Source organism: Megascapheus bottae, chromosome 14 (genome assembly GCF_031878675.1).
Source record: "Megascapheus bottae isolate mThoBot1 chromosome 14, mThoBot2.hap1, whole genome shotgun sequence".
NCBI lineage: Eukaryota > Metazoa > Chordata > Mammalia > Rodentia > Geomyidae > Megascapheus > Megascapheus bottae.
The window spans coordinates 11,792,631-11,818,121 of record NC_143522.1 but is presented as its reverse complement, the minus strand read 5'-3'; the positions used below and the strand labels follow the sequence as shown (position 1 = coordinate 11,818,121).

Genomic DNA, 25,491 nt, shown 5'->3' with positions numbered 1-25,491 from the left:
CCCGCCATACCACTCCTGGGCATCTACCCTGAACATCATAACCCAGGATATGATAAGGACACCTGCTCAGCTATGTTCATCTCTGCACTATTCACAATAGCCAGGCAATGGAAACAATCCAGATGCTGTACTGCAGATGAATGGATACAGAAAATGTGATACACACACACACACACACACACACACACACACACACAATGGAATTCCATACAGTCAACAGACAAGATAAAATAATGGTATTTGCAGGGAAGTGGATAAATCTAGATTGAATCATGTTGAGTAAGACAAGTCAAGACCAAAGGAACAAAAGGCACAGGGTATCCTTAATATGTGGCTATTAGATCCAAACAGTATAAGATTGAGGACTCAATAGTTGCATACCCAATGCTACGGACATGGTACTGGAAATATAAACACAACTACATAGACATAAAAACCTATGACTCTATACACATAATGTTTTATTACATAAATTAATATGTATCCATGACATACAAATTCTCAGCCTAATTTTCATTATGTTCTAAAATCCAAGTGCCAGTGATTGTATATAGAGGTTTCCTTCTTGAAAACTTGTTTGTTAAACACGTCATTTGAAATATCATGTAAAAATTAATGTTAATAAATTTTTATTAAAAAAAGTCATTATGTAGCCTAGGCTAGCCCTGAACTTGAGATCTTCCTGTCTCAGCTTAATAAGTGTTGTAATTACAGGCATGTACTACTAGCCAGCCATAGCAAGCAAGAAAATGTACTTCTTTAATAATTTCTTGTCCTTAATGTAACATCATCATTCTTTTTACTCCCTAATTTCTACTTTAGCAAAGACATGCTAAAAATAAGAAATGAGGTAACATTAACTTCCATGTTGCTACATGTGTGAACTGATCAACAGTGAAATATTTTTCACTAAGAAACAGTATAAAAAAGACTTGAAAATTTTAACTACTGGGGCCAAGAGTTTGGCCTAGTGGTAGAGTGCTTGCCTAGCATGCACGAAGACCCGGGTTTAACTCCTTGATATCAAATACATAGAAAAAGCTGGACATAGTGCCGTGGCTCAAGTGGTAGAGCACTAACCTCGAGGAGAGCCCAAGGACAGTGTTCAGGCCCTGAGTTCAAGGCCTAGGACTGGCAAAAAAAAAAAAAAAAAAAGAATTAACTACACAAGAAACCAGGATATGTATCTTTCATGTAACTTTTTCTTTCTAAAAAATTATCAGATTTATTTATTTATTTATTGCCAGGCCAATTGTGGGTACATTGTGAGGTTGTGTCTCAAGAAAGTTTTTTTCTGGGCTGGGAGTGTAACCTAGTGTGTGACTTAACCTAGTAGAATATTTGCCTAACATGAATAAAGCCCTGGGTTCAATTCCTTGGTGCCACATACACAAAAAAAGCTGGAAGTGGTGCTGTGGCTCAAAGATAAGAGTCCTAGCCTCGAGAAAGTTCAATGCACACAGGCCCTGAGTTCAAGCCCCAGAACTGGCACCAAAAAAAGAAAAAAAAATCCTGAATTTTTCAGATTATTAACAGGGAATATGTTTTATTTCATTCTATAGGGAAAATATTATCTAAACAAAAAACCTGAGGGCCAGGAGTTTAGCCTAGTGGTGGAGTGCTTAACTAGCATGCATGAAGACCCGGGATTGATTTCTCAGGCCTGAGCTCTGTCCTAGGCCTTTCTCAAGGCTAGATCTCTATCATTTGAACCATAGTACCATTTCCAGTTTTTTTTCCTAAGTATGTGGTACTGAGGAATCAAATCTGGGTCTTCGTGCATGCTAGGCAAGCACTCTACCACTATAGTCACAGCTTTACTTCCAGTTTTTTGATAGTTGATTGGAGAGAAAAGTCTCACACATTTTCCTGTCCTCCTCAGTAGCTAAGATTTTATGATTGAGCCACCAGTGCTCGGCTCTATCATACATTTTGCAGAATTATACAGAATAGTATTTTAAAACAAACCCATTCAGCTGGGAGTTTGTCCTAGTGATAGAATGCTCACTTAGCATGCATGAAGCCCTGGGTTCAATTCCTCAGTACCACATACACAGAAAAAAACCAGAAGTGGTGTTGTGGCTCACATGGCAGAGCGCTAGCCTTGAATAAAAAGTGTTCAAGGACAGTGTCCAGGCCCTGAATTCAAGCCCCAGGACTGGCAAAGGAAAAAAAAAAAAAAACCAAAATACCAACCAATTCAAATTAATTTGAACTGCACCTACTCTCCTCTATCCTCTTCCTCCTTTCAAATGAGAATAGAATAAACACCACAAACATTTCACAACAAAATCCTCTTTGCGTATAAAACCATTTCAGGGGCAATGTTGGGTTTATGACATAACTTGACTAATGGATAAAAAATATGAATGCTTATAAGCCTTAAAGGTAATTTGAGGATTTGTATATACTAATTTGCTAACCAATGGAAAAATGAGAAATGATGTTTTATTTCTCATTTCATAATACATTTTAAAACACAATACTTAAGGCTAAACTGACAGTTTCTAATTATGAGAAATAACCTTGATCCCTTCAAAGTGGGATTTCTAGATTTTATATGGTATTAGACCTAAACACAAATGTCATACTAAAGACTGAGATGGTAATGCATTAAAAATATAAGATTAAGTTTTAAACATATTTGAGAAATACAGATTTCAGTAGTCCTTAGGATACTTTTGAATCACATTACCTGGCTTTTTTGCGTTAAAATAATTTGAATTTATATTTTTCCTGATTTACCTGCCATTATCAACAAACATAATGGAGAAATATAAAAAATGTTCACCTTTACAACGGAAGAAGTGGACATTAAGGTATTTTGCCTATCAAGTTAACAATGAAAAAACTTGGAACATTTGGCATTTGTATTGATAAAATGGTAGAAATAACCTTTCTGGAAGACAACTTAGTCATGTATTTCCCCAACAATCAGTCTCACAAACTTCTAACTACTTGGAACTTCCAACTGCTTCATTTCTAAGCTGAGTTGTATAGGTAGATAGATAGATAGATACAGATATAGATATATCCCAAATATAGCTATTAAGACACAGGGTGCAAACACTGTGGGTCGGTCACTATTACTTCAATATTTAAATTTCTGAATTTTTTTCCAGTAAGCAATCAGACATCTGTTATACATTCAAAGACCCTAAAAATTTCCTGAATAGCTCTACATATCTATCCCAATGAAAAAGCACTAACATGAAAGAAAATTATACAAAATTAAATTATTCAACTTATATGTTTAAATGACCCGCATATAGGGATTTCACAAATCTACTTTTTTTTAAACAATGTTTAATCATTTTTAAGTATTTTTATAGTTATTATAAAGGTGATATACAGAGGGGTTACAGTTACATAACTCAGATAAAGAGAATATTTCTTGAGCCAGGTGTGATGCAGTGGCTCTCCTAGCTACGTGATCCTAGCTACTCAGGAGGCTGAGATCTGAGGATTAAAGCCAGCCCAGACACAAAAGGACCTGAGACTCATCTCCAATTAGAAAACAGGAAGTGGGGGGCTTGGCTCAAGGGTAGGGCAGTAGCCTTGAGCTGAAGAGCTCAGGGACAGCGCGCAGGCTAAGATCAAGCCCCATGACCCACCAAAAAAAAAAAAAAAAGAAAAGAAAAGAAAAGAAAAAAAAGTAGCCGGGAGTTTGGCCTAGTGGTTAATGTGCTTGCCTAGCATGCACGAAGACCTGGGTTCGATTCCTTGGTACCATATACATAGAAAAAAAAAAGCCAGAAGTGGTGCTGAGGCTCAAGTGGTAGAGCTCTAGCCTTGAGAAAGTCCAAGGACAGTGCTCAGGCCCTGAGCTCAAGCCCAGGCAAAAAAAAAAAAGTACATTTGTTTTTAGACAATGTCATCCCTTCCCTTGCTCTCTTCTACTTTTTCCTTCCTGTTACTACCTACAAGCCTACAAGTTTAATATAGTGTCTAGTTCATACCACTGCTAAATTATTCACCCTCTGTCACTGCATCCATATCCCCCTCTTGCCCTCCCAAAGACTGCTACACAAATCTACTTATCTTTTTTTCTTTGCTTTATTCTTTGTCAGTCATGGAGCTTGAACTCTGGCCTGGGCACTGCCCCTGAGCTCTTCAGCCCCAGCCTAGTGCTCTATCACTTGAGCCACAGCACCACTCTGGGCTTTTCCTGTGTATGTGGTACCAAGGACTCAAACCCAGGGCTTTGTGCATGCTGGCCAGCACTTTACTCCTAGGATACCCACCTGGCCAGGTGATTAAAAAAAAAACAAACAACAACTTTCTTCCTTAGTTTTACAACACACAAACTTGTAAAAAGTTTCGTGAAGTCTCCACAGTCATTTGTGATAAATACATGTTATAATCATTAAAATACTTAACCTTGAGCAAAAACATTAGGCACAGTGCCCAGGCAAGGAGTTCAAGCTGCAGGACAAAAGAGGGGGGAGAAGGAGAGGGGGAGGATATAGGAGGGAGAAATGAGGGAGGGAGACTGGGAGAGGGGAGAGAGGAGAGAGAAACATTCATATGCAGGGTATTAGGGATGCATACTTATAATCCAGGCTTTTTAGTTCAAAGCCACCCCAGACAGAAGTCTGTGAGACTCCATTCCCAATTATCAAAAAGCCAGACTGAAGTCATGGCTCAAACGGTACCACAACAGCTATGATCAGGCAAGCTGAGTCAGAGTGTGAGATCCTGAGTTCAATCCCCAGTACTAACAAACAAACAAAACCCTCATCATTCATATAACTGTAATGGCTTCCCCATTACCATTGAATCTTAACTTCTCAGATCCTGGAATTCAAAGTCCTCCTCAATCTGGTCCCTAACTTCTTTCTAGTCAGAGTCCTTATGGCCCCTAATATAACATGGGGTCCTCAGGGACCATTCTTCATCACTTACAGTGTTCCCTGAGCACAGCTGTTGCTTTCTAAGTTGGCTTTCTTCCTAATTTAGGCCTTTTTTCTGTTTTGTTTTGTTTTTTTTGCCAGTCCTGGGCTTGAGCTCAGGGCATGAACCCTGTCCTTGGACTTTCTCAAGGCTAGAGCTCTACCACTTGAGCCTCAGCACCACTTCCAGCTTTTTTCCTATGTATGTGGTGCCAAGGAATTGAACCCGGGTCTTTGTGCATGCTAGGCAGGCACTCTACCACTAGGCCAAACCCCCGGCCCCTAGGCCTTTTTTCTATGCCTACCCATTAAGATCATGTTTCTACAAGGTCTTCTTTCCAGAAACAACTAATACTACTATGTCCTTTTCTCTTTTCTGTATAGACATCACTCGCCCCTGGAGTCCAGACTCCTCAAAATCCTCAGTTCCATGGTCCTATGGAATCTTCACTGAGCAATCTAACACAATTGATCTTTGCTCTCCTCTCTAAAATTCTTTGTATTATCATAGAGCTTACCTCTTCAACTTTCCATGAAGAATTATTTACTTAATAGTTTTATCTTTCTATTGGATTTATTCTGCAATGGTAACGCCTTATTCAACTTCAATTCCCTTATTATAAAGCATTTGTGAAATAGTCGTTCAAACAGCTGAGGGTCAAGGGGTAGGGCAGTAGCCTTGAGCTGAAGAGCTAGGTACAATGCCCAGGCCCAGAGTTCAAGTCCCACTACTGACCAAAAAAAAAAAAAAAAAAAAAGCATGGGAAACCAAGAGTGTAGCCTAGTGGTAAGAATGCTTGCCTAGCATGTATGAAGACTCAGATTAGATTCCTCAGTATCACATACATAGAAAAGAGCCAGAAATGGTGCCACAGCTCAAGTGGTAGAGTTCTAACCTTGAGAAAACCCAAGGATAGTGCTCAGGCCCTGGCAAAAAAAAAAAGTAATATGGAGCAAAGAAAAGGAAAACATAAAGCATCACAAGATTTTTTTTTTTAACCTAAATTAAAAAACTGAATTCCAGTGCTAGAAGCACAGTAGGTCCGGTGCTGCCATCTAGAGGTTAAAAACTAAATAATTTTTCTCCTCTAAATCAAGGACTGCTAATTTAACTTTTAACTATTTATTATAGAGAGGTAAGACCAAAGGGCCTTATAATGGAAGCCAGACAAACAGTCTTAAATTAGGCCACACAAATTAATACCCAGGGAATACAAGCCACAGTTATTCTTTACTTTTGTCTTTTAAAGATTAAAATTAAATGCAACAAGGTTATCTTTTCAAATTTTATTTAAAGGAGTAATTTTCTAATAAGTAGCCATTTTATCAAAATTGCATGACTAGAGAAGTGTACTACCACACAAACTTCAAGAGTTTTTCTTGGGCCAGGAGTGTGGCCCAGTGGTGGCGTGCTCACCTAGAATGCACAAAGCCCTGGTTTAATTCCCTGGAACCACATACACAAAAAAAGCTGGAAGTGGCCCTGTGGCTCAAGTGGCAGAGTGCTAGCCTTGAGCAAAAAGTATTTAAGGCCAGTGCCTAGGCCCTGAGTTCAAGCCCCAGGGCTGGCAGAAAAAAAAACAAAAAAACCTTTTTTTCTTTTGTATTTCCATCAAAGTAAATTACACTAAAGTGTTTCAGCTGAAGACAACTACATTAATGTAGATATGGAATCAAGTACTAAATTTAAGTGGGAAAATCTCAGTATTTTTACACTAAAATGTCACTTTTAAAAAACTACAAGCTGGGGGTGGGGGTGGGGGTGGGGGGGAGGGTAATGGGTACCAAGACATGTGAAAGGGTATCAATGTATGTGAATTAATGCACCTTCTATCTGGCAAATATCATGTAACCCTTTTATTAGTTACAATAAAAAATATTAAAAAACAAAAAACTACAAGCTGGGGACCAGGAGTTTGGCCTAGGGGTAGAGTGCTTGCCTAGCATGCATGAAGACCAGGGTTCAATTCCTTGGTACCACATACATAGAAAAAAGCCAGAAGTGGTGCTGAGGCTAAAGTGGTAGAGCTCTATCTAGCCTTGAGAAAGTCCAAGGACAGTGCTCAGGCCCTGAGCTCAAACCCAGGATTGGCAAAAAACAAAAACAAAAAAAACACTACAAGCTGGGCTCTGGTGGCTCACACCTGTAACCCTAGCTACTTGGGAGGGTAAGATCTAAGGATCGAGATTCAAAGCCAGCCCAGGCACAAAGTTTGAGACTCTTATCTCCAATTAACCACCAGAAATCGGGAAGTCGGGGAAGTCTGAAGTCGCACTATAGCTCAAGTGGTAGAGCACTAGAGTTGAGCTGAATTGCTCAGGGGCAGTGACCAGGACCAGACCCATGACCGACCCCCACCCAAAAAACCCAAACAAACCAACACCTACAGAAAATTATGTAATGGTAATCACTTGATACAACAACTTTATAACTTTTTTTGTTAGTCATGGGACTTGAACTCAGGGCCTGGGTGCTGTCCCAGAGTTCTTTTGTTCAAGGCTAGCCCTTTGACCCATAGTCCTACTTCCTACTTTCTGGTGGTTAACTGGAGTCTCATGGACTTTTCTTCCTAAGCTGGCTTTGAACTGTGATCCTCAGATCTCAGCCTACTGAATAGCTAAGTTACAGGTGGGAGGCACCATCACTCAGCAGGAAAAAAATAAGATTATATTTTTTAAAAAACTATAGAAATATGTAACGCCCTGAGTTAAATCCTCAGTACTGCAGTAATAATTTTTTAATTATAGAGATTTAGCCAAATAGTGGCCCCATTGAAACTGCTAATGAACATATAGGATTCGACTATAAATAGCAGAAGTAGCTGCTCTTATCAACTAAAGTTATGTATATGTATGTGTGTGTGTCTGTGTGTCTATCCTAGGACTTGAACTATATGTTATCCTTGAGCTTTTTTGCTTAAGACTAGCAACTTGAGCCACAGAATCACTTCCAGCTTTCTTGGTAGGGCTTCAAACTGTGACCCTCAGATCTCAGCCTCCTTGAGTAGCAAGGATTACAGGCCTGAGCCAACAGTGTCAGACAGCAAATAAATTATTTTTTCTTTTTGTGGGTCATGGGGCTTGATCTTGGCATGGGCACTGTTCCTGAGCTTTTCAGCTCAAGGCTAGCACCCTACCCCTGGGCCAAGCCCTACTTTTCTAGAGGTTAGTTGGAGATGAGTCTTGGGTCCTTTTGTGCCTTGATCCTCAGATCTCAGTCTCCTGAGTAGCTAGGATCACAGGCGTGAGCCACATGTCAGCTACCAACTAAATTCTTGAAAGCTATTTTAGAGCTAACTTACTATGTACAACCTTATTTACATTAAAAGGTATCTATAAAAATAAAAAGCAGGGACAGCTCGGTGGCTCATGCCTGCAATCCTAGCTACTCAGGAGTCTGAGATCTGAGGTTCAAAGCCAGCCTGGGCACAAAAGGACCTTGAGACTCTTATCTCCAATTAACCTCTAGAAAATGGGAAGTGGGGCTTAGCACAAGGATAGGGTGGTAACCTTGAGCTGAAGAGCTCAGGGACAGTGCCCAGGCCAAGTTCAAGACCCATGACCCCCACAAAAAATAAAAAGCAAAGCCGAGCACTGGTGGTTCATACCTATAATCCTAGCTACTCAGTAGGCTGAGATCTAAGGATGGTTCAAAGCCATCCCTGGCACCAAATCTGTGAGACTCTTATTTCCAATTAAGCACCAGAAAACTGGAAGTGGCGCTGTGGCTCATCGTGGTAGAGCAGTAGCCTTGAGCTGAAGAGCTTAGGGACAGAGCCCAGACCCAGAGTTGAAGTTCCATGACTGACCAAAAAAAAAAAGAATATTTAAAGGGCCAGGAGTGTGACCTAGTGGTAGAGCGTTTGCCTAGCATGAATGAAGTCCTGGTTCCATTCCTTGGTACCACATAACAGAAAAAAGTTGGAAGTGGCACTGTGGCTCAAGTGGCAGAAAGCTAGCCTTAAGCAAAAGTGCTAAAGACAGTGCTCAGGCCCTGAGGTCAAGCTCCAGGCTGGCAAGAAAAAAAAAAGTATATTTAATACTGCTCAATTTTATAGTTGATATATAAGTTCAGATGCTTTTAAAAATGGCCACAATAAATACAATAGCAACATGATTTTTTAATTCTTTACTAAGACAAAGTTATAATTCAGGATTGTCTGTAAGCAGATATTCAGAAACACAAAACTATGGAATTACTGTATATGTGTGATATTGGTACTTTTTTTTTTGCCAACTTCTTAGTGAAAAAGATTCAAGTAGAGGAGATGATTTGTAAATTATGTGATCATAAGACTTATGGTAAATATTAAGATAAATATTACATTTTAAAAGACCAATCAATAACAAGCACTAGAAAGGATATGCCAAAACTGGCACTATAATGCATACTGCTGGTCAGAATGGCACATTCAGCCATTTTAGAAAACAGTTGAACAGCTTCTGAAAGTTTAAGATGAGTTAATATATGACCCAGAAATTCCCCTCCTAGTTATAACCACCCCCCAAAATGAAAATAGACCCACACAAAATCTTACACATAATTGTTCAGCTATTCATACTAGCTAAATAGTACAAACTACCCAAATGCCTCTAAACTATAGAAAAACATAATTAGTACATCCATACAACGGAATATTATGCAGTCATTAAAGAATAAAGCATTGATATGTGCATATATGTATAATTACAACACAGATACTGCAAATACTATGCTAGTAAAGGAATTCAGGGCTAGGGATGCAGTTCAGTAGTAGAGCACTCACCTAACATGCTCAAGGTCCTGGGTTTGATCCCCAGCACCACAAAAGAAAGAACACAAAAAAAAAATCCATATTAAATAATTCCACACTATATATATTCCAAATCTATCTAGGCATAAAGTAAATAAATAGTGGCTAAGGCATGAAGAGTTTGAAGAGAAAGAAAGAGAAACTAAAAATATCTACAATGCTTCTTTTTTGGGGTGGCAAAAATATTCTAGAATAGAATATGCTGATTATTGTTCAGCTCTAGGAATATAATAAGAACCACTGCATTACACAATATAAAGAGGTGAATTATAGGGTACATGAAAATTCATATTTCAATAAAGCTATAGTAAACATTGGCTATGCATTTAGCCCTAATAACAAAGATGTGACCCTCTGTTTTCCCAATTTTTACATTCTATTTTAAAGTATTTCCAAGCTAGTCAACAAGTAGATTATTTGCATGACTATTAAAAGGTTTATCTCTTTCAGAGACAGGGAAAAAAATTAGAAAATGGTAAAAGTAGCCAAGACTCAGTATTCAGTAGAAGTAGGAAAAAAGGAAGCAACTTATGAGACTACATCAGAATCCTGCCAAGGTCATACTAGTGGTAGAACAGGGTTCAATTACAACATTTAAAAAAATTATCAATAACCTGTGTAATTATCCATTGTCGTAAAAGAAGAAACTCACCAGATCACAAGATTTTTAAATGCTACTTCTCATGCCTAAAACATCAACTACTGAGAAAAGAGAACAATTTCTAGAAGCTTCTGTTAAGTTGTTTTTTGTTTTTTTTTTTTTTGCCAGTCCTGGGCTTTAGCTCAGGGCCTGAGCATTGTCCTTGGACTTTCTCAAGGCTAGAGCTCTACCACTTGAGCCTCAGCACCACTTCTGGCTTTTTTTTTCTATGTATGTGGTACCAAGGAATCGAACCCAGGTCTTCATGCATGCTAGGCAAGCACTCTACCACTAGGCCAAACTCCCAGCCTATCTGTTAAGTTTTAAGCCAATGGACTTCATTAGAAAAATTCTGTCATTTCCAAATGTAACCCCTCTATACATTATCCTAATAAGAAGATAAAAAGGAAAAAGAACAATTCTGTCATTTCATCTAAAGATATCAGTCAATTACCAAATACACATTACACACGTGTTTTATGTCAGTTGCTCTATAGACTACTACAGTAGCCTCAAAATATGACGCCTTAAATTACACTCAATCCAAAGGATAAGGCAAATTCCAAAACTCTGTCCAAGAAGAAACAACTACTCTAAAATCTCCCTTTCTATATTAGGGATAAGGTTCAGGAAAGAGGAAAGAGGAACAAATCTTTGAAAACAAAGTAGCATGATCAAAACTAAGAAGACAAGGAAGCATTCCAAAAAGAGAATTTCAAGTGTATTATGTTTTCATATGAAAGAAACAAGTACAAAAGCTAGAGATTGGGCTGGGATGCAGCTCAATGGCTAAGCACTTGCCTAGGGAGTGCAACAGCCTGGGTTCAATCCCCAATACCCCCAAAAAACTAGAGATTAAAGCAGGACTGGAACATACAGGATATTACATGTGTTTGAATTTTATAGGTAATGAACAATGTAAAACAAATGAGTCATTCTACCAATGACTCAGGAGCAAAGGACAAAGAAGCTTTAGAAACTTTAGAAAACTAATCTGGCAGTAGTAATCAAGACTGATTGGAGACAAGGTGACTGTAATAATCCTGATAAAAGAGGAAGGGCACTAAGTTCAGCTGAAAGTAACAGAAATAAAATTCCTTATACAATGCTAAGCAGATCCCCTTTATTCTATATATTCCAAAAGAACTTCATAGAAATTAAATGCCCAAATTAAGCCAATGGCCCCAATCATATGAGAGGCTATTAAAAGTCTATTACAAAAGTTATTGCATTCCCAAATCTACACATCAAGAGTTATCTGAGGTGTAATCATGTACTAAATCAAAGGGTAGGGTTCATTTTCTAAACAATACAATCTACTTACTATCAGTCCTAGAAGGTCCCCATTAGCTCTACACTAACATTTAACAATGCTCCTGGGAAATGACAGGCAATCATGTTTTGAGGAAAAATATTTTTTGCATTTTTTTCTTTCCTTCATCTTTATCAGTATAGATATTTGCATGAAAACAGGATCTCTGGTCCTTGGGGATTCATCAGTTCCTATTGCCTATTTTTCATCCATGTCATCCTCTCAATTAATGCTGGAAAGAGGATTGAGACATTACCAGATTAGGGTGTCAAATGAAAGCCAACCCCTAGAGTAGATAAATCATCTGTAAGGACAAAAAAAGATCTTGTTTTTATGCAAATACACTAAACACAATAAAACAAAGAGAGATTGCATCCAAAAGTCCAATACATATCCACAAAATTGTAACTCTTGAAAGTATGTTCTTATGTTAGCTAAATTCACTAAGGGTCAAAGATAACGGCAATCAGCTACAAAGTACAGATATAGAAGTTGAAATAAGGCCAAATTCTGCATTCAAAGATAATATAAAAACATTTCAGCATTATATGGGAGAGACAAACATTTGCTGTACCATTTGGACAGTGCTTAAGAAAGCTTAGTTAGAGCAGGGAGCGTGGTCTAGTGGTAACATGCTTGCCAAGCATGTACGAAGCCTTAGGTTCGATTCCCTGGAACCACAAACACAGAAAAAGCCAGAAGTGGTGCTGTGGCTCAAGTGGCAGAGTGCTAGCGATAAGCCAAAGAGTTCAAGGACAGGGCCTAGTCCCTGAATTCAAGCTCCATAATCAAAAAGAAAAAAGAAGAAAAAACCTTTTTTTTTTTGGGGGGGGGAGATGGGGAGCAGTCCTGGGCTTGAACACTGTCCTTGGACTTTCTCAAGGCTAGAGCTCTACCACTTGAGCCTCAGCACCACTTCTGGCTTTTTTCTATGTATATGGTACTGAGGAATCGAACCCAGGTTTTCATGCATGCTAGGCAAGCACTCTACCACTAGACCAAACTCCTGGCCCCAAGATAGTGCTTTGTAAAAAAAAAAAAAAAAAAAAAAAAAAAAAGATACAAGAATTATTATTTTTTCCCTAGTCCTAGGCTCGAACTCAGGGCCTGGGCACTGTCCCTGCACTACTTTTGCTCAAGGCTAGCACTTTACCACTAAGCCACATTCGCAGCCCAGTGCCTTTCTTCTTTTTGTGATATTCAGATTCCACTTCCTATCTTGATTTTCTTTAAATATCCATGCAAATTTCTTGATCTATCAGGAAATAAAAAAGTGATTCATGGACACAAATAATTAACAAACTCTAGAATCTGAGAAAACTAATAAATGAGGAGGTTTAATAAATAATAAAGAGAAAATAACAGGAAAGTGGACAACATGCTAAAAAAAAACACACTTAAGAAATCTATCAATTAAATACAGCATGTATCAATTAAATATCCTAATTAAGATCCAAGCTCACACCAAGTGTAAAATGTCCTTTATGATTCAACCAGGGAAATGTGGCTAGTTCATGGTATTGAACAAGCTTGTCAAAACTGGTCAAATAGGGCGGGGAGTTTAACCTAGTGATAGAATGCTTGCCTAGCATGCACAAAGACCCAGGTTCAATTCCTCAGTACCACATACACAGAAAAAGGCTGGGAGTGGTGCTGTGGCTCAAGTGGTAGAGCTCTAGCCTTGAGAAAGTCCAAGGACAGTGCTCAGGCCCTGAGCTCAAGCCCAGGACTGGCCCAAAAAAAAAAAAAAAATTGGTCAAACATAGCCAGGCACTTAGTGTTCATGCCTATAATCATCACTACTCAAGAGGCTCAGCTCGGAGGATCACAGTTCAAAGCCAGAATAGGTAGGAAAGTCCATGGGACACTTATCTCCAATTAACCACCAGCAATTCTATACACACCTGACAGACATGAACTTAAAAAGGATAGTTTGGCCGGGCACGGTGACTCATGCTTGTAATCCTAGCTACTCAGGAAGCTGAGATGAGAATCAGGTTCAAAGCCAGCCTGGGCACTAAAGTCTGTGAGACTCTTATCTCCAATTAACCACCAGAAAACTGGATGTGGCCCTGTGGCTCAAAGTGGTACAGCCCAAGCCTTGAGCTGAAGAGCTGAGGACAGGGCCCAGGCCCAGAATTCAAGTCCTATGATAGACAAAAAAAAAAAAAAAGTTATCTTGGCTGGGGGCATACTTTAACAGTAGAATACTTGTCTAGCATATCCAGGCCCTAGATTCAATCCTCAGTACCATGAAAAAACTATCCAAAAAACTCAAAACAACAACAAAAACCCTAACTATTGATACAATAAAATAAAGGGCAAAATTGGAAATTTAAATTTGAAAGTGTTATGTTTGAATCTGGCAGTAACTTAAATCACCTACCCTATGTTCTATATGCTAGCAGGGGTAGGCAATTTTGGGCTCTTGGACCCAAAAAAAGACCAAGAAATCATTTGGTACATGATAGAACAGATACATATGCTTCTTGTGAATGATGTTAAAAATATCCAAATGGCCCTTAGCAGAAAATAAAGGTTCCCTCCCCCTATAAGAAACAAGAAAAAAACATCCGAAAGCTATTTTTAATTGCTCCAAAATAGTACAAAGCTTGTAGTATTGGGGGTTTCCCGGGGCTAAAACTCATGGCTTTGTGCTTGCTAAGCAGGTGATCTACCACTTGAGTCCAAACATCAGAATATAACTCTCAAGATTATAGATTTAATGAAGGTCCCAGGTATATTTCTTGAGAACAGAGTTTTAATCATTGTATATATTGAGTATATATCTCTTTTTTCCGTTACAAAATGACAATTTTCTATAATTTCTTTTCCAGGTTTATAGTGAATGTAGTATAAAATACAATGACTAAAAATAATTTTAGGGGGCTGGGAGCACAGCATAGTGGTAGAGTGCTTGCCTGGCATGCACAAAAACCCGGGTTCAATTCCTCAGACCATATACACAGAAAAAGCCAAAAGTGGTGCTGTGGCTCAAGTGGTAGAGCTCTAGCCTTGAGGAAAGCCCAAGGATATTACTCAGGCCCTGTATCCAAGCAACAAGACTGGAAAAAAAAAAAAGTAATTTTAAATCTAAAAAAGAAAGAAAGAAAGCAGAAAGGCATAAGTGAAAAATGTTAAAGCATTACTCCTATTAGCAGATCTTGCACCTGTCATATATTCCTTCCTTTGGAAACCAATCCTTTCTTCATATTCCACATGATTTGGGTCAGACCAGCTCCAACTTCTCTATATCTGTAGAAAGGATATGGGTAGGCCTGGTGCATCAGAGTGCTTCATGCTATCTGGACAAAGGACTTGTTTAAGGATGGTTAAGTGAGCCAACCAGAACAAAGTCTTCCCTAGCATCTCTCTTTACGAAAAGTCAGGAAACACAATCTTCCTTCCTTTGGAATCATGAGATTCAAAACAACATAAGCTGAATCTCCTTTCGGTCACCTTCCTCAGTGCTGAGATAAAGCTATTGTAGCAAACTAATGCATGAAGCAGAATACTAATATATAAACCCAAAGCAAAAAATCAGAGTACAAACCAACAACATTAAGGGCCATGGATCTAGACATATCCTCAAAGCTATTTCTACCTATGAAATTTCAGCAAACTGATACAAACTAATCAGCCTCTAAGCCAGTTTTGATGTTCTACCACTAAAAAACTTTCTGAAAAGGGTATTTTTGTTTGTCAGTCCCTGGAGTTTGAATTCTGGGCCTGGATGTTGTCCCTGAGTCTTCAGCTCAAGGCTACCACCCTACTCCCCCCCACCTCCACCCCCATAGCCGTAGTTTTCTGGTGACTAATTGGAGATAAGAGTCTCATGGACTTTAGTGCCCAGGCTGGCTTTGAACCGCAATCCTCAGATCTCAGCCTCCTGAGTGGCTAGGATTACAGGCATGAGTCACCATACCTGGCTTCTAATACAGCTTTCACGAACAGAGAAAAATGATTTGCTGCCTAGTAAATCTAGTAATTAGTCTAGCACACTTTATCATAAAGACACATTTTAGATCACCATAACTTATTACCTTCAGGTCACTAATTTTTCCTCTAATAAAGGGAAAAACATATTTTCCTAAATATAACTACAACTCCTTAAAGGGATGAATAAATGTGTTCAGGGTACTCACACTCATCCAGCCCCAACTGATAGGCCAGGTTCTGTAAGCCACGTACTTTCTCCATCAAATTAGCTGTTGTTAGGCTCCCCAGTTCTGAAATACAAATAATTTATTTCAGAATCATTTGTTCTCACTAGGAATCTTGGAGATTAAAAGTTTTCAAGCTGGGCTGGGGTACAGATGAATACACTTGTCTAGAATGCACAAGGCCCTGGGTTTAATCTCCAGCACCACAAGAGAAAAAAAGTTGAGTTTAATCCTATTAAGTAGGAATAAATAATATTTCTTCTCCTTCAACCTTACACACACACACACACACACGAGTGAAACTTTTCACTACTGCAAAAATGCCACTTAATGAGAAGAGTTAGCATAAGTAATAAATAATCTATCCCAAGGCACTTTTTCTAGCAATTAACCTCTAGAAAATGGGAAGTGGGGCTTGGCTCAAGGGTAGGGTGGTAGCCTTGAGCTGAAGGGCTCAGAGACAATGCCTAGGCCAAGTTCAAGCTCCATGACCCACACAAAGAAAAGATTAGAGGTTTAGACTGGAAGTGTGGCCCAGTGGTAGAGTGCTTGCCTAACATGCATGAAGTCCTGGGTTCAATTCCTCAGTACCACATACAAAGAAAAATCCAGATGTGGTGCTGTAGCAAAAAGCTATCCAAGGACAGAGCCCAAGCCCTGAGTTTATACCCCAGGACTGGCAAAAAAAAAAAAAGATTAGAGTTTTGGCAGGGAATGTGACTTAGTGGCAAACTGCTTGCCTAACATTCCTGAAGCCTTGGATTCAATTCCTCAGTACCGTACTGTGGCACTGCACTGTGGTTCAAGTGGCAGAGTGCTAGTCTTGAGCAAAAGAAGCTAAGAGAAAGTGCCCAGGCCCTAAATTCAAGCCCCAGGACTGGTACAAAAAAAAAGATTAAGAGGGCTGGGAGTTTGGCCTAATGGTAAAAGTGCTTGCCTAGCATGCATGAAGACCCAGGTTTGATTCCTTGGTACCACATACATAGAAAAAAAAGCTAGCAGTGGTGCTGAGGCTCAAGTGGTCGAGTTCTAGCCTTGAGAAAGTCCAAGGACAGGGCTCAGGCCCTGAGCTCAAGCCCAGGACTGGCAAAAAAAAAAAAAAAAAAGAGTTTACATTCAGTCTCTTGCTAATAAATATCGGCCAGTTAACCTCTAAACTTTGCATGTTAGCATATGTAACCAATGGGAACTTTGTAAGAATTAAGTAGGAAAATTTGTGTGAATTTTTTGTTATTGCTGTTGTTGTTAACTGTAGCTTTATACAAAACTAAATACTGGGCTGGGAGTGTGACCTAGCAGTAGGGTACTCGCTTAGCATGCAGAAAACCCTAGGTTTGATTCCTCGGTATCGAATACACAGAAAATGCCGAAGTGGTGCTGTAAAAAAAGCCCAAGGACAGTGCCCAGGCTCTGAGGTCAAATCCCAGCACTGTCAAAAACAAAAACAAAAAAGGAGTTATTGTGATTTGGTCTTGAATTAGCAAGATTTCTACCCAGGGAAAAATTACACAATGGAGCCCTAGACATGAAGAAAGCAATTTGAAGGCAAGAATACTGTAAAGGAATAGTGAGGGAAAAAAGAAAAAGGAGCCAAGAAGCTAGAAAGCTAGATTGTAGATGATAGTATTGTAAAAGAAGACAAGCAGCGGGGTGCAGTGGCTCACGCCTGTAATGCTAGCTACTCTGGAGGCTGAGATCTGAGGATGGAGGTTTAAAGTCAGCCTGGGTACTAAACAGTCTGCGACTGAAAAATGGAAGTGGGGTTGTGGCTCCAGGGGTAGGGCAGTAGCATTGAGCTAAAGAGCTCAGGGATAGCATCCAGGCCCAGAGTTTAAGTCCCACAACTGACTAAAAAAAGGAAAACAAGCCTGGTATTGTAGCCTGCTTATAGCTCCACTGGAAAGGCTGAAGCAGGAGGATCACTTGATCTCATGCGTTCCAGAGCAGCCCAGGCATCCCAGTGAGCTCTCTATCTGACCAGAAGGATAGCAGCTAGCATCACTTACCTTTCAACATGTCAATGTCATCACGTTCTATTTCCGCCATCCATTTGGGTGGCGAGTTAGTAATAGGCTGTCAAAAAATAAGAATATATACATTCAGAAACATAAAGAGTAAAGAAATCCAACTTTTCCTTTTAAAAGGAATATAGCCTGTCACACAGCACTCAAACTGTTTGAAGACAACTGCCAAAGTACTTTAAAAAAAATTTTTTTTTTCCAGTTCACATATGAGCAACAGCCATCTTACAAGACAATACTGCTCATCATTAAAAGTTCAGAAGCTAGGCCAGTGGCTTGTGCCTATAACCTTAGTGACTCAGGAGGCTAATATATGAGGATCATGGTTCAAAGGCAGCCTGGGCAAGAAAGTCTGTAAGACTATTATTTCCAATTAACTACCAAAAAGCCATCACTTGAAACTTCAGACTTGGGGCTGAGAATGTGGTTTAATGGTAATGTTTGCCCAGCATGCATGAAGCCCTGGGTTCAATTCCTTCATATCACAAGAAATAGCTACAAGCAGCACTGTGGCTCAAGTGGTAGAGGGCTAGCCTAGAGCAAAAGAAGCTCAGGGACAGTGCCCAAACCCTGAGTTCAAGCCCCCTGACTGGCAAAATACAAAAAAGAAAGAAATTTCAGGGCTGGGAGTTTGGCCTAGTGGCAGAGTGCTTGCCTAGCACGCACAAAGACCTAGGTTTGATTCCTTGGTACCACATACATAGAAAAAAGCTGGAAGTGGGGCCGAGAGTTTGGCCTACTGGTAGAGTGCTTGCCTACCATGCATGAAGACCCGGGTTCGATTCCTCGGTACCCCACATACATAGCAAAAAGCCAGAAGTGGTGCTGAGGCTCAAGTGGTAGAGCTCTAGCCTTGAGAAAGTCCAAGGACAGTGCTCAGGCCCTGAGCTCAAGCCCAGGACTGGCAAAAAAAAAAAAAAGAAAAAGAAAAAAGCCGGAAGTGGTGCTGAGGCTCAAGTGGTCGAGTTCTAGCCTTGAGAAGAATCCAAGGACAGTGCTCAGGGCCTGAGCTTAAGCCCAGGACTGGCAAAAAAAGAGAAAAAAAAAAAAAAGAAAAGAAAAAAGGAAATTTGAAACTTGTAAAAGCTTCAAAAATTTTAGAATTTTATCTTCTCATTTCTACAAGTATACTTAAAACTATGAAAGAAAGCCCACCCAGAATAGCACTGAGTTAGAAGTTTTCATCCCTAGTTGCCTTTGGAAATCATGTAAGTAACCTTAAAAAAAAAATGAAATTTACTCAGAACTATGTAAGAAAGAAAGCACTTTACACATTTATATCTGAAACATCCCTATGAAATAGGTATTAGAATCATCATTTTATAATTAAGAAATCAACTGAGTCATTTGACTTAGGTTACAGGACTAGAAGAGTCAGGATTCAAACACGAAGTAGTCTAAGTCTAGAAACCACTATAAACCCTCTATGCCAACTTCCCTTAAAGGCTCTAGGTCAAACTTAGTATTTTTTCACTGGGGGGGGGAATAACTCCACTAGGATAACCTAGTGGACTCTGAGATAATGCTGTTGAACTCCTAAGAACAAAACTCAAAATACATTACATGCATATTTCTAAGGAAACGTTTACTTCATCAGACTTTTTAACTTCCTATTCTGTTTTTTAAAAAAAATGACTCATGTGTTTATGACTTAAAATAGTTGTAACCAAGGATAATGTACTACATATACTAAGCTAAGTATAAATGAGAACGGAAGAACATTTAATCATTTGCTATCTCATCAATCTACTAGGAAAAATATCTAACCTAATTACAATAGTTATCTTGTTGATTGTGTATCTGGCACAATATTTTTACATGTATTATGGTAGTCTATATTAAGGTAAGAGTCTATAAAGTAGTTTCAGGTGAAAATCTAAGTCTCAAAAATCTTAGGAAATTTGCTCAGATTATACGAAGTTCAGAGTTGAGATTCACATCTGGATGTGTCCTGACTACAAAATTGCAAGCTTTCCCTGTACTCTTTATGTTTAGGCCTTATTAGGTGCTGAAGGAGCAGAAATCAGCCAATATCTACACTTAACAAATCAAAGAGATCACAAAGTATGATTCTTTGAAATAAATTAATGCCATGGAACACGGAAGTCTCAAGTACAGAAAAGCTTTACTATTTAAGCCAGAACATTTCACTCTAAATGAGAATACTAAGAATATATTAAGGTGGGAGTTACATCACTTCCCTTACAGTAGGCTGAAGCATAGGTTTTAGAATAAGAGAATCCTGGTTCAAACTTAAGAGCATGCAAGCCTTTCTCTGTGGTCGTATATTCCCTCACTGACCTATAGCACATGGTAGAATATCTTGCACAGAGCATTACTATACTCTGGGAACCAAGAACATTAAGTGTCCTTTCTTAAGGACACTTAGGAGGCCAGGAGTTTGGCCTAGTGGTAAAGTGCTTGCCTAGCACGTACGAAGACCCAGGTTTGATTCCTTGGTATCACACACTTAGAAAAAAGCCAGAATTGGTGCTATGGCTCAAATGGTACAGCTCTAACCTTGAGAAAACCCAAGGACAGTATTCAGGCCCTAAGCTCAAGCCCAGGACTAGGAAGGAAGGAAGGAAGGAAGGAAGGAAGGAAGGAAGGAAGGAAGGAAGGAAGGAAGAGAACACTTAGCCTTAGGTGAGGTGGGTGGGATGAGATCTTACTGTTTTAAAGCATCTCTTCCCACCCCCTTCCCTCCCCTGCCCAGTGGTGATGGTGATGTTTGTGAGGCTTTTTAACTCAGGGCCTGGGCTAGTTTTTTGTACCTTTTTGTGCCTAGCACTCTACCACTTGAGCCACAGCAAACTTCTGGTTTCTGAGTGGTTAATTGGAGATGGGCATCTCATGGGGACTTTTTTCCCTGGACTGGCTTTGAACTTTGATCCTCAGATCTCAGCCTCCTGTGTAGCTAGAATTATAGCCATGAGCCATAGGAGCCTAGCTTAAATGTGCTTTTCTTTGCAAATACTTCTCTGCTCAAAGGACAAACATCTATGTCTTTTTTTTTTGCCAGTCCTGGGCTTGAGCTCAGGGCCTGAGCACTGTCCTTGGACTTTCTCAAGGCTAGAGCTCTACCACTTGAGCCTCAGCACCACTTCCGGCTTTTTTCTGTATGTGGTGCGGAGGAATTGAACCCGGGTCTTCGTGCATGCTAGGCAAGCACTCTACCACTAGGCCAAACTCCCGGCCCACATCTATGTTTTAATGACCTAAATTTAGTAAACTTAATAAACTTAGATTCTCTGGTCCCAACTGATAACATCAGAACAGTGTATCTGCAAGCATAATTGAAGATTATAAGGTGTCTAAAACAACAGAGAGCACTAAGGCATGTTTAAACTAAATTCCTAGCCCACATTTTCATCATTAAGGCCCCCCTGATATTAGGGCTGAGTGTATCTCTTCTGTGTGGTTAGAAGTGGCATACACCATTCCTTTGTTTTGTTTTAATAATAAACTGCCTCATTTTGTGTTTATGTCTGAAATTCTTATTATGGGGTCAAAGACAAGAACCTACAAAATCAAAGCCTTCTATCTCTCAAGGGACCTGCTCTATGTCCCACTAGAGACAATACAGCTTAGACAAGAAACTAAGCTTTCAAGTTTCACTGTAATTCAGTACTTATTATTTTAATGTACAGTGTTAAAGAGTACAGAGTCATCAGATGAATATATTCAAAACCTGATTCTGATACTTGGAGTCTATAACCTTGGATAACCTATAGAATAGAACCAATTTACGCCTTTTGCCCTGTCTGGTCCTAATTATAATACCCACATACAATGTGGTTTGTGAAGATTAAATTAATAGATGTAAAGTACTTAGCACAGTGCCTGGAGCATAATAGCACTTTGTAAGCTAGCATTAGTATCATATTTTCCTGGCTGTGGGGAATTATAAGAAAACACATTTAGATCTCCAAATCTGCAGCACTTACGGACATCTTTCAGGTTTCTGATGGGACAGAAATATTCCAAATCCTAAGGAGGTATACATTAAGGTCACAATGCATCACTTTAAAAAAAAGAAAGAAAGAAAAAAAAGCTAGCTAGGCACCAGGCTAGTAATCCTAGCAATTCAAGAGGCTGGGATCAGAGGATCAGTTTGAAGGCAACCTGGGCAGAAAATCCCTGAGACTCTTATCTCCAATTAGCTACCAATAAAAATTTTTAAAAAGGAAAAAAAAAAAGTAAGAAAAGAAAAAAGCCAGTAGAGCTATGGCTCAAGTGATAGAGCACTAATGTTGATCACAAAAGTTCATGCACAGCATTCAGGCCCTAAGTTCAAGCCCCAGGATAAGTACCAAAAAAAGCAAGCAAGAGAGAGAGAAGTGGGGGTGGGAGTAGAAGAAAGCTTCAAAAATCATAGTTTTCAGGAAAAAAAATGCTATGTTACATTAAATACTTCAAATACCTTACCTTAAAAACTTTCAAGCTGAGAAAACAGACTAATAGACAAAGTTCAGAATGTCAAAATATAGCATTTGAACAGAGGAAGCCATCCATAACATGATAATACTATAAATACACTTAAGGCTGCCATTACAAAATGCTTAGAAGGCTATGACACTGGACTTGAAAATGCAGATATAAGGGTCAGAAGTTTGGCCTACCAGGTTCAATTCCTCAGTACCACATACATAGAAAAGCCAGAAGTGGTGCTGTGGCTTAAGAGGTGGAGTGTTAGCCTTGAGGAAAGCCCAAGGACAGTGCTTAGACCCTGAGTTCAAGCCTCAGGACTGGCCCCCCCCCCCCAAAAAAAAAGACAGAAGGGACTAGGAGTTTGGCCTAGTGGTAGAATGCTTGCCTAGCATGCCTAAAGACTCTGGTTCTATTCCTCAGAACCACATACACGGAAAAAGCCAGAAGTGGTGCTGTGGCTCAACTGGTAGAGTGTTAACCCCTTGAGAAAACCGAAGGATGGTGCCCAGGCCTGAGCTCCAGCCCCAGGACTGGAAAAAAAAAAAAAAAAAGACAGAAAAGAAAATGCAGATATGAGTTTTTGCTGATGATAAAACTTTACATAAGTTTTATTAGATAAATACACTATTACTTACACTTTTGAAGGAAGCTGCGAATTCAGCCACACCTGGTACTGAAAAGAAAAAAATATTCAAGAAGGAGATGAGTGCTCAGGTACAGAGAATTCAGAAAACAGTCACTATAATCCTAGCTACTACTCAAGAGGCTCACATCTGAGAATCTTAGTTCATAGACATCTGAGGAAGAGACATTTATCTCCAGCTAACCAGTGAAAAGACACAAGTGGAGCTGGGGCTTACGTGGTAAAGCACTAGCCTTGAACACCAACAAAAAAAGCTCAAGAACAGATCCCAGTCCATGCCTTGAGTTCAAGCACTAGTAGCTGTACACACACACACACACACACAGTCTTGCCTTGTACAAACTAGAAGAGGTCTGAGAATAAATTTCTTGTAACATCATTGCATTCTTATACTCCAAGAAAGCACCATTTCACAGTACCACTTCTGGCTGTAGTGGCAGAATGCTATTATTGAACTCAAAGAGGCTCAGGGACAGTGCTCAGATCAAATTCAAGCCCTACAACTGACCCCCCAAAAAAAAGAAAAAGAAAAAAAGCTAGATTTAGCTGGGCACCAGAGGCTCATGCTTACAATCATAGCTACTCAGGAGACTGAGACCTGAGGATCATAGTTCAAAGCCAACCCAGAAAGAAAAGTCCCCATGAGAATCTTATCTTCAATTAACCACTCAAAAACTGGAAGTGACACTGTGGCTCAAGGTGGTAGAGTGCTAGCCTTGAGCAAAAGAACTTATGGATTGGGAGCATAACCTACTGGTAGAGTGCTTGCCCAGCATGCATGAAGTCCTGGGTTCAGTTTCTTGGAACTACAGACACAGAAATAGCCAGAAATGGCTCAAGTGGCAGAGCACTAGCCTTGAGCAAAATGGGTACAAGGACAGTGTCCAGGCCCTTAATTCAAACCCCAGGCCTCAATGACTGACAAAAAAAAAATGCTAGATTTAGGCAGAAGACCACATATGGTTCCAGAGAAGGAAGGGCTGATACCTTAATAATTATGAAAATATTTTTGTAATTAAAAATTATATTCACTTACCTATATTAGCATTAAAAAGTTCAACCAATTTACAAAATTCCAATAGTTAAATAGAGTCGATTAAAGGATGTGAGAAATGCTTTCTGCATGTTAGCATTATCTGAATTTCTTACCAATGTAGTTTTAAGAAAATAGGTGGGGGGCCGGGAGTTTGGCCTAGTGGTTAAAGTGCTTGCCTAGCATGCATGAAGACCCGGGTTTGATTCCTCGGTACCACATACACAGAAAAAAGCTAGAAGTGGTGCTGAGGCTCAAGTGGTAGAGTGCTAGCCTTGAAAAAGTCTAAGGACAGTGCTCAGGCCCTGAGCTCAAGCCCAGGACTGGCAAAAAAAAAAAAAAAGAAAATAGGTGGGCATCAGTAGTTCACATCTGTAATTCTACTATCTAAAACATTTCAAATGACCAAATAGGTATCACTAACAAGAACATCAGCTCTTATTTAAGTGAAATAAAAACTTAATCATCATAGTTACATGACAACTTTTTTAAAAGGAAGGGGAAAAACAAAACAAAACAAAAAACCTCCCAAGGAAGTGCTGATTCTCCTACATCAACTCCAATAAGAAAAAGCAAAAACTTACATTGTTCTGGCCAAAGATCTGGTGAAGCACGATCAAGTTTTTCAAAACTTAGCAAAGATGCTTCCAAATCTGTCCCTAGAATGAAATACCCTTATAAGTAATGAAACACTTTATATTTTATAACACTTTAACCTTAAAGAACATAAACTGTAACATTTAACTGGAAGTCTAGTGATCTGAGTTTTATACCTGATGTACTGGATCATAATGTAATACAAATAAATCATTCTCCCTCACCAAGCCTCACCCTTAATTATTTACTTACTTTTTTTTTCTTGGCCATGGGACTTGAACTCTGGCCTGGGCGCTGTCCCTGAGCTCTTCAGCTCAAGGCTAGTGCTCTACCACAGCGCAACTTCCAGTTTTCTGGTGTTTAATTAGAGATAAGAGTCTCAAGGACTTTCATGCTTGGGCTGGCTTTGAACCCTGATCCTCAGATCTCAGGTTCTTAAGTAGCTAGGATTATAGGTGTGAGCTACCATCACCTGGATAACATGATGAAATTATTATTTTTTTTTTTTTTGGCCAATCCTGGGGCTTGAACTCAGGGCCTTGAACACTTTTTGCTCAAGGCTAATGCCCCACCACTTGAGCCATTTTCATTTTTCTGTGTATGTGGTACTAAGGAATTGAACCCAGGGCTTCGTGCATGCTAGGCAAGCATTCTACCACTAGGCCACTCTCCCAGACCTGCCCCTCACTCTTATAATCTATAAAATAGAAAGACTATTTTAGAGGACTGTGAAGAAAAATGAATGTCAGGCCAGTATGGTTGTCCATGCCTGTAATCCCAGTACTTGGAGAGATAAACCAAGAAAATGAAGAGTTCCAGGCCACCCTGGGTTAGTCTTAAAAACGCAAGAGGAGAGCTGGCACTGGTGGCTCATGCCTGTGATTTTAGTTACTTAAGAGGGTGAGATCTGAGGATCACAATTGGAAGCTAGCCCAGGCTCTTATCTCCAATAATCTACTCAGAAAA

At 39.5% G+C, this 25,491-nt stretch overlaps 1 protein-coding gene across 4 annotated transcripts in view; it reads right to left on the bottom strand.

Moving 5' to 3' along the window:
- The window catches only part of Lin52 (lin-52 DREAM MuvB core complex component), an 81,228-nt gene that overhangs the window by 53,451 nt on the left and 2,286 nt on the right, over window positions 1-25,491 (bottom strand). For 3 of the 4 annotated variants that reach the window (XR_016537572.1, XM_090344470.1, XM_090344468.1), the window contains exons 2-5: window positions 24,513-24,587; window positions 22,888-22,925; window positions 17,807-17,873; window positions 15,783-15,866 (exon numbers count right to left, since the gene is read on the bottom strand). Coding sequence is in view for 3 of the 4 variants with exons in the window: in XM_090344470.1 (XP_090200596.1) it covers window positions 15,783-15,866; window positions 17,807-17,873; window positions 22,888-22,925; window positions 24,513-24,587 (264 nt within the window). In the remaining variant the exon portion in view is untranslated. Of the gene's footprint in view, window positions 1-1,080; window positions 1,132-15,782; window positions 15,867-17,806; window positions 17,874-22,887; window positions 22,926-24,512; window positions 24,588-25,491 lie in introns of all 4 variants that reach the window. The other variant, XM_090344469.1, reaches the window with a different exon arrangement.